The following is a 12,550-nucleotide window of genomic DNA, read 5'->3' as shown; positions in this document are numbered from 1 at the left end:
TGCACTGGTGCCTGATGCAATCATTTGCCCTAGCTATGGAGGGTGGAACCCTCTCTCGGAAATAATTCATTGGAGCATAGCTGCTGCAAAGTCTGTAAATTCTGTCGCTTTGCAATCTCTACTTCCCTCTAGTTTGAGCCTGACTGATTTAATAGTATTGTATTTTAAAATTTCACTATGAGTTCATTTTTTTACTTTTTTTCTTTGGCATCAGAACACTGTACTTACTTTCTTTCTCCCTCCACTCTCCCAAATTAAATCAGGTGTGGTTTCTTTGTCTTAACTGTCAGTTTTGTTTTGTTTTGGTGTCTTTCCTTAGAAAGGAGAATACATCTAATTTGGAAAAAAACCCCAACCCAAACCCCTCCCTCTGCCACGTTAGCCTGGAACTGCAGTGCAAATTGACCATCCGTGGTAGCAAGATTAGATCCAGTTAACTGCAGTAAATGCTGATTATGAAACAGCTTTTCGATGCTACTCCTGCCTTGTGGGTTTTTTTTTTTTTTGGTCCCAGGGATCGAATTGGGGTCCTTGTGGTCCTTGCCCAGGCTCCGGAACCACTGAGCTAAACCCCTGGCCCCCTGCCTTGTGTATTGATGTGTATATTTTGTGTATTTATGTTGAATTGATTGTTAATTTTTTTGTAGTTTTGTTTTATTTTATTTTATTTTGGTACCGGGGATCGAACTCGGGTCTTTGCGCTTGCGCAGCAGGCGGCGAAACCACTGAGCTAAATCCCCGGCCCTTTTTTGTACTTTTAAAGATATTTTCTTCAATATGTGAGTTTATTTATGTAAGTTAGTTTGGATTCTTTTTCTAATTTTCCAAGTTAATTTATCAGTTAATTGCCTGGAACTTTGAATCATATGGAGGCCAGTGTCAGCCTGGAAGGAATTTAAAGCTTATCTATTTAAACCCCTTTGTTTGCATATAGGGAAATGAGACAGTCCCCTCTGTCCATTTTACATTTTTCTATCATGAAATTTGTGCAGTTGAAGACCTCTCTGGAGGGATTCTTAAGGTGACTAACAACTGTTCTAGCAAGTGGCGTACATTTCATATAAATTTGCTGATTTGGAAAGTGAATGAATTGAGCCTGTCACTTAAAATAAAAGACAACCAACTAATCATATTTGTGCCCCAAAATTCAAGCCTTTGGGAAGGAAATTTTAGAATTTTGAAAATCAGCTTTACAGCTTCATGGTACTTAAAAGACTTTGATGAGTTTTGATATCTACAAATATGGGACACTGTATATTAAATGAGTTAATATTTGGAAGATATGCATAACTCATCTAACTAATTTTCCAAATAAGGAATATGTGATGTTACAGATGAGGCATTGGTATTGGTAAAAGATCCATTTAAAGTCTAAGATACATTCATGGGTTTAATGTAATAGTATAAAAAGTTCAGTGCTACAGTTTCTGAGTTAGAAATAATTTTTAACATTGAAACTATGACTTGTTGGAGTTTTACTATAATACCAAAGGATATTCACAATTACCTGAAAAGGCTTAAAATTTTCCTCCCTTTTCCATCTATGTATGATTTTCTTGATGAACTTTATCCAGAGCAACCATATTGCAAGAGAAGCATCTAGGTGTCTTGTTAAGATACAAATTATTTTGCAAAGTTAGAAAAAATTTTTTACTATTTTTTACTTTGAAAAATGTTTATTTTCATTAAAATTTTATTTTTATACATGTTGGTTTATATTGAGCTTTTATTATTTTAAATGAATTGATACATTTTAGAATTCTGTGTGTGTTTATGTGTGGTACTGGGAATTGAACCCGGGACCTTTACACTGAGCTATACCATCTCCAGCCCTTTTTAAACTTTTTGTTTTTGGAGACAGGATCTTACTCAGTTAAGTTGCCCAAACTGATCTCAAGTTTGCAGAACTTTCCGTCCTCCTGCCACATTTTCCCAGTGTGCTGGGATTGTAAGTTTGTGCCACCACAGTAGGCTTAAAATTTATATTTTAATTTCTAAAACATACACTCCTTTACTTGCAGTGGGAGTGCATCCTGATAAACCCATTGCAGGTTGAAAATGTAAGTTGAAAATGTGTTTGATACACTTAACCTGCCGAAGAATATCCTTCCTTCGCAACATAATACTCTGTCACTGTAGAGTGTATTTGTTTACCCTCGGGATCATTTGGTTGACTGAAACTGTTGCTCACTGTTACCTAGCATTGTGAGAAGGGCTCTGGCCTGGGAGAAGATAGAAGCGCAAAACTCAAAGTAGTTTCTGCTGAATGGATCACCATCCTATAGTCAGAAACTTGTGAGTTGAACCATGATAAGCTGGGAACTGGCTGTACCCACATAAACAAAAGTAACTGTCAATAGCTCACATAAAAAAAAAGCTTCGGGGGTCCATGGTGATTTTTAACAGTAAAACGGGGGTGTTGAGACCACAAAGTTTTAGAACTGCTGTTTTATGGGGAACATAAGTATCTGATTTATATGCAGGCAGATTTGGGCTGCTGTCTGGGACAGCCCACCAGAGGGCTCCTTTACAGCCCAGGTTTCTCTGTCACTGCTTTCTCATTTTCCATTCATTCTTCTGTCCCCCTGCACCCTGCCTTTGGCTCATACCCCAAAAGGTGCTTTTCTGTGATCATCACATTTTATCTACCTTCAGCGTTTAACTGTTGACCTGTTACTTTTCTTTCCCTTTGGCTTTGTCTAAATATTACATGAGATTGAATAATAAATAGTTGAGGAAATGTATCTTAATATCTCTGGGTACAAGCAGGACCTATGGGAATGACTTTTACCTGATCTGGAGGTTCAGACAGAAAATATCATAGAGATTTGGTGCGGTGTTTCCATGTCAGTGTCTGGTCTGAAGACACAATTCTGAAATGATTTAGGTAGATGAAGCGTGAGACTCATAACATAATTATTGTAGAGAAACAGAACCAAGAAGGATTAAAAAACAATCTGAGGTGGCACTTAATTATTGTCAAGATAGGAAAAGTTCTGAAGACTTGCTAGGTGGGCTTGCTTTGCACCCCTGCTTTTTTTCCTTGCCTGTTTTTTGTGTTGATCAAATACTGGTGTAATATAGCCTACTAATTCTGAGTGCAGGTTCTTAAGTTTTATTTCCAGAGTTTACATCCTGGCATTGCTGTCATTAGCCGCTTTAGGCAAATGATTTAAACTTTCAGTAGCCAAACTTCTTTATCTACACAATGGAAATGGAGTTTTAAACAGTAAAATGCAAGTTCATGTAAGGTGTTGACAATGCTGCCCGCAGTTTCTAAGTTCTTGGTAAAAATTTTAGGTATTATTCTGAACTGATTGCTGCTGATTGGAATGCTGCTTTCTTTTTTCTTTTACAGTACTGGAAAATCCAACCCAGGGGCTTGTGCATGCAAGGCAAGGTCTCCACCATTGAGTTACGTCCTTTATTACATCCAGCCCTTTATTTTTTATTTTGAGAAAGGGTCTCCCTAAATTGCCCAGACTAGATTGAACTGAACTCTCTAGTCTCATCCTCTTGAGTAGCTGGGGTTACAAAAGTGCACCACTGCACCTGGCTCTTGGAATGCTGCTTCTGTCAAACCATTGCTGGTATGGAGCTACTTATTTTCTTAAGATTGTTAGTTTGATAACATTTGGAACCTATGAAAGAATTGATGGCTTCTTAATTTGGTAATATGTTAGAAAACCTTTTAAATTGATTTCTTGAGGAAGTCTTTAAATGATGGCATACTGTCTAAATCAATAATATAGTAATAGATATGTGGATAACAATGTATGTTTCAACATTTCAGTTTCTTTTTAAGCTGTAATTGAGGGGACAGAGCATAACTTGAATCTTAGCGTTGTGAGAAAATTTAGCTTGAGAAGTTTTGGATTTTTTTTTCTGCTTTTTCTAAACTAAGAATGCCTATTAAAGGACCTACTTAATCTACCAAGGGCAAATGAAAATTATACGAAGTTTTTGTCAGTAGTTAAAGAATATTTGGAAATCTGAGATGAATGTATAATCCTAACAAGAACCTTCTAACCATATGTATAAAGTCAAACATCTTACAAAGGTGAGGAAATGGTTGTATTTTGTTGCCAACTGACTGTACCATATACATGAAGGGTTCATGAGGAAGATCCCTTGGGATGGTTTTCTCACCTAATATCTATTCTTTATATACAGACTGTAAGCTCTAATATCTTTATGGCAAGAATTTATCCAGGAGATAAGCGTCTAGTTGTTTCTTAAGTAATCTGGAGATCTTGATGATAGTTCATATCATTTTCATTTAATGCACACACAAAAATGCTCAAATACACTTGAGTGGTGAAGAAAAAGAGGTGAACAATAATTAGAAATTAGGAATCTTCAAGTACTTTCATTCCTTGTTTTGGTCACCTCCAATTCTTCTAAGAATTGGACCTATATAAATTTAATTATTCCATTATTTAGGATAAGTACAACTATTTTCTTTCTCGATTGGGACTTTCTCAGTTGGGACATGGTAAATAAAGTCCATGTTGGAATCCTCATTCTCTCACCACTTCCTGTGATAGCTAGCCTGTGTTTGAGTATATGTACCTAATTCTGAAAACAAGAAGTGATTCAGAGCAATGAATTTTAAAATCTCCTACCTGTTTTGCTATGGCCTTGCTTGCCAGTGCCTTCTGAGAGCTCCGGGAGAAAATGGATTAAATTTGAGGTAGTGCCCATATTTGACATGAGGATTAGGGGATGACAACATTCTAGAGAAGTACTTCTTTCTGACATTCAGAAGGAGATCCTGTTACTCTTCAGAACAAAGGCTCTTTTGGGCAGGCCTCTTGTCCCCAGCCAGCAGCTCTGTTGCGGAACATCTGTGAGATAGGAGATAACTTTCCTGAGTGTAGAGAAAGGGAAGGAACCAGTAAGCCAGTAGATCTTACTGAATACTGAGGGGATGGTACTGCGGTGTTTAGGTTGTGATACCAGTCAACAAGCATTTGAGTGCCAGAATTGACATACCAGCACTTCTGTCCTAAGATGCATGTGAATTAAGCCAGTGTATCTGTATATTTCAGGTATTGTAATGAAGATGATAAAATGGAAGTTAGAAGGTGACTGGGGATGTTGCTTTAGCTAGAGAGGTCAGGATAATAGAATAAAAGTTGGCAGTATAATAACAGGAATGAAAAGTAAGTTTGAATACATTTATAATAAAAGTAATATGTATTTCAGTGTGTAATTTCTGGGTATGACTCCACTGGGAATTGTGATGAACTAAGCAGAAGCTTATACCTATACATAAATTTACTGTGAATGCAGTTGCTATAAATATGAGCTGATAAAGGTATATGGTGGTGGTTGCTTAGATACCAATGGCATTGCCACTGGTGATGTTTTGTTTGTTCAAATAATGGAAACCTTTTCCCTTGAAGAATAAATAACTTTTTGTAAAATTCTGAGCAAACTAGGTTTAGTTTTCTTTTAAGTCATTTGCATATGTGCATTCCTGAAAATGTAGTGTGGTACAACTGTAGGAAAATACTTGAGATTATATGTAAGTTTTAGGCTCAGAAAAATATAAACACAGCCCCCCCCCCCACCCTTTTGTTAACCTCTTGACCCAGACATTCTGTAGAATAGGGAAACTAACTTTGAATGAAGAGAGCTTGGAAGATGACAACAGCAAGGGAAAAGCTGGTGAGAGGCCCTTCCAAGGAAGTGGGGTCTTAGCAGGAAGGAAGACAAATATAGAGGTGAACAAGGAGAGCATCTGTTCCATCTCCAGCCCTTAAGGAACAAGGAAAAATCAGCCGCTACTTGAGACAGCTTCAAGGGGAAAATGCCCTTAAGGAGCAGCTGTCAGGCTGGAGTAGTTAGCGGTAGGTCATAAATGGTGTGGTAGAATGTCATCCAATGCAGGGAGGCCCTTGAGGATGAGCATTGAAGGCACTGGGTAGGAAAAGCCACCAAATTAGGGATCCTTTGTGTCTGTAAGATAAGGCTTACAAAATGAGAGCATATAACACAAATTACGGTAATTTGGAGCCAGGTCTAATGTTAACATAGATACCTTTGGACTGGAGACAAACTAGGACTGTTGAAACAGCCTAATCTGGGTGCGGATTTTGTTTTGTATTTTAGATTTTCTTGTGCTTCCTGCATCTGGGAATTCTTGTATGAACAATTATAGGAAATTTTATAGTCATTGTGTTTTCAGATATTGCCTCTTAAGGTTTTTTTATTCTTCTGCATTCTGGTTTGATAAATCTTAGACTCTTTTCTGTCTCTTTATCTCATAATTTTTATTCTTTCTATACATGGCTAGGTAATTTCTGTAGGTCTTTTCCTGGATCACTAGTTCTCTCTTCAGTTGTGTCTGATCTGCTGTATAAACAATTCCATAAGTTTTTATTTTATTATAGTGATTCATTTCCATATGATCTATGTGGGTTTCCCCCCCTATCTCTGCCCACCCCCACTCACAAAATTCACCTTTGAGCATAGTTACTTAACTTGTCTGTATATTTATCTGGACAGTGAGTGCTGAGGGCAGTTATTCATAATGACCTCTCACATAATAAGCACTGGAATTGTATTATTCTTACATGGATACTTTTTTAGAGGCACACTTAAAAACACAATCCTTGGGCAGGTGGAGTGGTACCCTCCTATAGTCCTAGCTACTCCACAGGCTGAGGTGGAGGAATCACTTGAGCTCAGGAGTTCAAGACCAGCTTGGGCTGGGTAGTGAGATCCTTTCTCCCTCCTCCCCGCACATTGCTAACATTCTTGACTTCTGAAACCAGTCCTGAATGTAAATTCTCTTTGTTGGCTAGGGAGATCTTGTTCGAAAGCTGAAAGAAGATAAAGCACCCCAGGTAGATGTAGACAGAGCAGTAGCTGAACTCAAAGCCAGGAAGAGAGTTCTGGAAGCCAAGGTGAGCATTGTCATGCTGAAATGGGATGCTGAAGTACGTATAGAATTGTTCATCTTTATTTAAAATTTCTTTGAGTGGAAGAGATCTAGAAAAGTTTCTGAAAAAGTATCATTTGATTTGTCTGATTTGTTAAGAATGCCTTTTCAGGGCCAGGGATTTAGCTCAGTGGTTCTGGTGCCTCCCTCGCAAGCACAAGGTCCTGAGTTTGATCCCCACTACCAAAAACAAACAAAAATTTAAAAATGCCTTTTCTGGAAAAAAAATTTAAAAATCAGAATCAAGATATATCATATATATGTACAAATTCCATATGATGAATGTTATCATTATGTATATTTAAAATGTACCAATAAAATTAATTTTAAAAAGAATCCAGATATACCATGTACAGGTACAAATTTGATATGATGAATGTTATATATATCTAAAATGTAATGATAAAATTAATTTTTAAAACCTGCCTTTTCCTCCTTTACCTGGCAGCCTTCCTGATCTATGACTTCTTCCTGCCCGCTCCCAACCCTACTCCTGCCAAATCCTAGACTTCATGATTTCTCCTATGCCTGGAAATAATGATTTTGTTATTTTTATCTGTCTGCTGACCCACCAAATTTAAATAGTTTGAAACCACCATTTTACTACAGTGATCCACTAAAAATTCAAATACTGCTTATATTGCTTATCACTGTCTGCATCTAAATAAGCTTACTCTTACAATTTTGAAAATTGTTATATATTTTCCTAAATATTTAAGTAGAGGTATCTTTTCTGCTTCTCAAAGGAGGAAAAATTGAGGCTTTCACTTTTAACTTTTTTCTACTTAAAATCTTGTATGATAAATTTTATATTGAATCCTGCTGAGTAATAAACTAAATTCAGATATATAGCTTCAGATTCCTACTCACTTCCAGTTATACATTCTTTTATTTACTCTTCTACAGGAGCTGGCATTACAGCCCAAAGATGACATTGTAGACAGATCAAAAATGGAAGATACCTTGAAGAGGAGATTTTTCTATGATCAAGCTTTTGCTATTTATGGAGGTAGGGGATTGGTAAAAGAACAATTGTGTTGTTAGTGGCTTTGAATCAAGAATATGGTTTGCCATTTGGTATCTAATTGTAACAGGGCACATAAAGTAGAGGGTAGATATTTTGCTTTTGTTTGTTTATAGTTGCCATTTGGCGTGATGGTTATTTCTGTCCACTCTATTTATTCTTGAAGATTCCCTTTTTGCCCCCATTAGGATGTAGAGAACTATTGGGAGCCTGGGTATTGAGCATGTGATGTGTTCATACATTTATACAATTATGCACTCTTCTTAAAATGTGTTGGGAACTTAGGAGCAGTAGAGGACTGTGTAGTGCTATTTGGTTCTATTGTGTCCTCTACACAAGGATGGTGGTAAAACAGAGTCCTTGGATTATTCTTTATGGGCATCTGCCAAGAGAAAACACTCTCATAGATGTGTGGATAAATCATCTTTCTGAATACTTCAGGTGATTATAATTCATTAATTAAAATGTAGAATGATATTTTTCATACTCAAAAGATCAACAATATTAGACTTTTAGTACTTTGCCACTGAAACTTTGTTTTGGTTTTGCAAAGCAAATCTCTAAATGTTAGCTTCTTGAGGTTTAAATAGTGACTCAGATACCCAAGAATAATGTAGAGAACTGGGAGATGAAATTTTAGATCATTGTCATCAGTTTCTGTGACAAATTATTTTCTTTTTTCTATGGTAGAAAACTACTTTTTCATTCTGTTTCCTGGGTTAAAGTATATGGGGGAACTTTTAGTGTTTTTAATTTGAGGCTACTCCTACCTATAGAAATAGTAAATGGAGTAAGAGCTTTAAAATTTTTACTTTTGTTAGCCAGGTAGAAGTTAAGGAATTTGAATTGTGGGCTTTAAAGACCTTTTTAGAGAGTCCATAAAGTCTTAATGGTATTAATTTCTCATATCTTTTTTTTTTAATTTTTTAATTTTTTTGGTACTGGGGATCGAACTTGGGTCCTTCCGCTTTCAAGGCAGGTGCCGGTACCACTGAGCTAAATCCCTGGCCCTATTTCTCATATCTTCTTGCTGTCATTTATTCAGAGTGACAAGCAAAGCACGTGTTTTCCTCTTGTATTTTATAGGTGTCAGTGGTTTGTATGATTTTGGGCCAGTTGGATGTGCTTTGAAGAACAACATTATTCAGACCTGGAGGCAGCACTTTATTCAAGAGGAGCAGATCCTGGAGATTGACTGCACCATGCTCACCCCTGAGCCTGTTTTGAAGTAAGACTCAACTTTGAGGTGGAAGTTCTTTATTATATGTATTTAAGTAACTTTCTGATGACAAAAACTACTCATGTTCAGAAAATCTGGAAAACACAGAAAAACAAAGAAATGTATGTCTGTTACCAAGTAGCCTTTTAAAATTGTTTATGCTTCCACTCTTTTTTTTCTGTATATATTCTTGTGTATTTGAATTGTTACCACACTGCTTTTTTTTTCATGTAATACTAGTGAACATTTACTCAGGCAATTAAATATTCATCTAAAGCACTTTTAATGACAGCATAGTGTTCTGTTTTATGGATGTGCTGTGATTAATTAGTACTATATTGTAGGCAGCTAAAGTGCTTTGAATTTTGACTGTACTGAGCATCCTGATTTGTGGATTTTTGAGTATATCCCTGATTATCTTCTTAGTATAAGTTCTCAGCAGTTCTGAGCAAGGATTTGTGTGCATTTTCAATACTTTATTATTTCATTGAAATTTCAGTAGAGAAACTTAAAGATTATTTCTACCAAATATTGCAGGATTTCAATAACTGAAAGAAGAATTTTTTACCATTTGTAGCATCATTATTCATTTAATGTTACCTATCAAAGAGGTAATTTTTATTATTAGCATCCTTTAGATTCTTCTGACACTCAGCCAATTAAGAGGAGAGAAATTTCTGATGATGAGTCTATAAGATCAGGACTCCTTATTCTTTTAGGTATTTGTTCTACCAATAGGAGCTATGCAGAGATAGGTCAGTGTTGTTACAGGTTTCAGTGGCAGAAAGCTCTCCCTAAGGTTCAGTGTCTGTCCTGAGCTGTCATGAATTCTTGGCTAGTCAAATGCCTGATGATTTTGGCCTTTATTAGGTTATGTATAATAATGACATAGGCATGAATCAATCGTTCCTAAAATGTAGTACAGACTTTATGACAGTTTGTGAAAAAGTAGAAGATAGTTAACATCTTTCTTCCCATAGGAACTTAGGAGAGGTTGAGAATAGACTTGAGAAATAATTTTGTCTGGCACATATGACTGTTTTGTCATGGATACATCCTTTTTCTAGATATGGAAATATCCATCTTTGAGATACACAGATATAAAATATGGGCAAACATTGTGGGGGTTGCCTTATAAGATAAGGTATTGGTACCTCAGTTCACAAACTTAATTTATTCTATGATTTTGGAAGAGATGGCTATGTTTGTGTTTGTGTAGGAAGATGACTACAGTTGTGTTTGTGACCTGATGCACAGTTTGCAAATAAAAACAAAATTTTGCCAAACACTTCTGTTTGCAAACCAAATTGTTTACAAACAAAAGCATTCGTGAATTGAGGTACCATGTACCTATGTGTTGATTTGTATGAGAATGACAAATTGCCTTGGCATTTGTTAACTTAGGACCTCTGGCCATGTAGACAAATTCGCTGACTTCATGGTGAAAGACGTAAAAAATGGAGAGTGTTTTCGTGCTGACCATCTATTAAAAGGTATGATTCTTCATCTCCTTCAAATAGGATTGATCTAAAATGGGGTTTAGGTTAAACTTTTTTCCTCAAAATTTTTCCATTTTTTTTGTGAAGGTGTAACAAACAGTAAAGTGCATAGATCTTAAGTATAGAGATCAAACCCCTTATTTTAAAAACTTATATGCAGATTTTTAGTTAAATACAGAAAATTTTTCTAATTAGCAAATAAATCAAAACAGTACCATAATTGTCCCTATAAAATCAATTGTGGCATTCATATAAATTAAGAACATAAACCTTACATTTGTTTTTTAATTGCCCACCATTGAAACTCAAAAGTCCTTTTTTCCATTGACAATGACACATGTCAACATTGTTCTTATAGCTCATTTACAGAAATTGATGTCTGATAAGAAATGCTCTGCTGAGAAGAAATCAGAGATGGAAAGTGTCTTGGCCCAGGTGAGACTTTCAGAGATGCTTTCAGAGTGACATGGGTAGGGGCTGTCTTTCTTTCTGGATGTGATTACTGTTGAATTCCATGTTGTGTTGACCCTGGCCACCGTCATGAAGAAGTAAGAGTTTGCTTCTGTCTCTCATAACCATACAATCTCCTTGTTCTTGATCTTTGGTAGTCACCAAAATGCAACCTTTTATTTCAGGCCAACCTGCACACCAGTGTAAAGCATTCAGTTATCTGTCCTTGGAAATCACTTTTCTGGATTTAATAACTAAAGCCAGAGAAGTCACTGCCAGTGAACAGTGTTCTGTGTTGATGTGACACTTTTGGGGCTGATGGCTTTGTGAACATTCTCTCATTGGCCTCTATTTGGTTGGACTGTGTCTGACTTTCCTAACCTTGCTTTTTCTGGTTTTCCTGTAGACCTAAAATTTTATAAGTTGTATTTAATTTGACAAATATAGGAATAGCAAAATAGATCATGAAGATAATTTATTCTGACCTTTTTCCAAGTATAAGAATACCTTGTGTATCAGTAATCCTTAATCTTTTTTGAGGGTTGGGGGATGGTCACAAATTAAGAATTTGGTGAGGGGGCTGTGCAAGGCCCTGGGTTCAATCCCTGGCACTGAAAAAAAAATGTTTTATAATGAAAACTGCACGTGCTCTTCCTAGGAAGATACACATTTTTGAGTGTGTGTGTGTGTGTGTATATATATATGTGTGTATATATATATATACACATATATATATATTATATGCACTAAGGCTCACCTCTTAAATTTTAGTGCTGTGTTTTCTTTACATTGATATATCTGAAGCTGAATATAAGGCTTCTAACATTTTGCTTTTTTTTCTCCTGGGAATTACTGGATACTTTTCCACTGTTCCCCTAATTGTTTTTGAACATGCTAATTTTTTCTCTGTGATATCTAGGTTTCCAACATTAGCTGAGGAATTCTTCATTTAAATTGGAATCTTTCTTAATCTGGCTGTTGAATCATCTGCCAATTTATTTTGGTCCTTGTGAAGTATATTTAATCCCTTGCTTGAAGATCATGGTTTAGAAAATCACTCCTTGTATTTTGATGCCTTTATAGCCACACATTCACTTTATTTCCTTTTGCCAAAGTCTTGAGCTGTATTAGAAATGTTAAAAATGCCTCTAATTTCCCATAAATTCTTCAATTCCTATTCAGAATTTCAGGCTTACCAAAGTTTTTTGTATATATGTCTTCAGTTGTCTTTGATCATAATGGTTTCATTCATTTCCAAGTAAATTGTTGGAATTCAGAACTACTTGATTTGATGAGTCATAATTTATAATTTGAGCACTGGCTTTCTGTTTTGTGTTATAAGAAAGCAAATACATATATATATACACACATATATGTGTGTGTGTGTGCGCGTGTATCGCAGCTGTCAA

At 36.0% G+C, this 12,550-nt stretch overlaps 1 protein-coding gene across 3 annotated transcripts in view; it reads left to right on the top strand.

The window, feature by feature from the left end:
• Positions 1–12,550, top strand: part of Gars1 (glycyl-tRNA synthetase 1) — a 39,138-nt gene that overhangs the window by 1,168 nt on the left and 25,420 nt on the right. For 2 of the 3 annotated variants that reach the window (XM_087206568.1, XM_087206569.1), the window contains exons 2-6: positions 6,813–6,914; positions 7,856–7,958; positions 9,060–9,201; positions 10,597–10,685; positions 11,050–11,126. In XM_087206568.1, the coding sequence (XP_087062694.1) occupies positions 6,813–6,914; positions 7,856–7,958; positions 9,060–9,201; positions 10,597–10,685; positions 11,050–11,126 (513 nt within the window). The remainder of the gene's footprint in view (positions 1–6,812; positions 6,915–7,855; positions 7,959–9,059; positions 9,202–10,596; positions 10,686–11,049; positions 11,127–12,550) is intronic. The other variant, XM_087206570.1, reaches the window with a different exon arrangement.

This window comes from Heterocephalus glaber, unplaced genomic scaffold, assembly GCF_053883595.1.
Source record: "Heterocephalus glaber isolate CG9 unplaced genomic scaffold, H.glaber_assembly_v1.0 deba00000676, whole genome shotgun sequence".
Taxonomy (NCBI): Eukaryota; Metazoa; Chordata; class Mammalia; order Rodentia; family Bathyergidae; genus Heterocephalus; species Heterocephalus glaber.
This window is presented reverse-complemented; position numbering and strand designations above follow the sequence as displayed.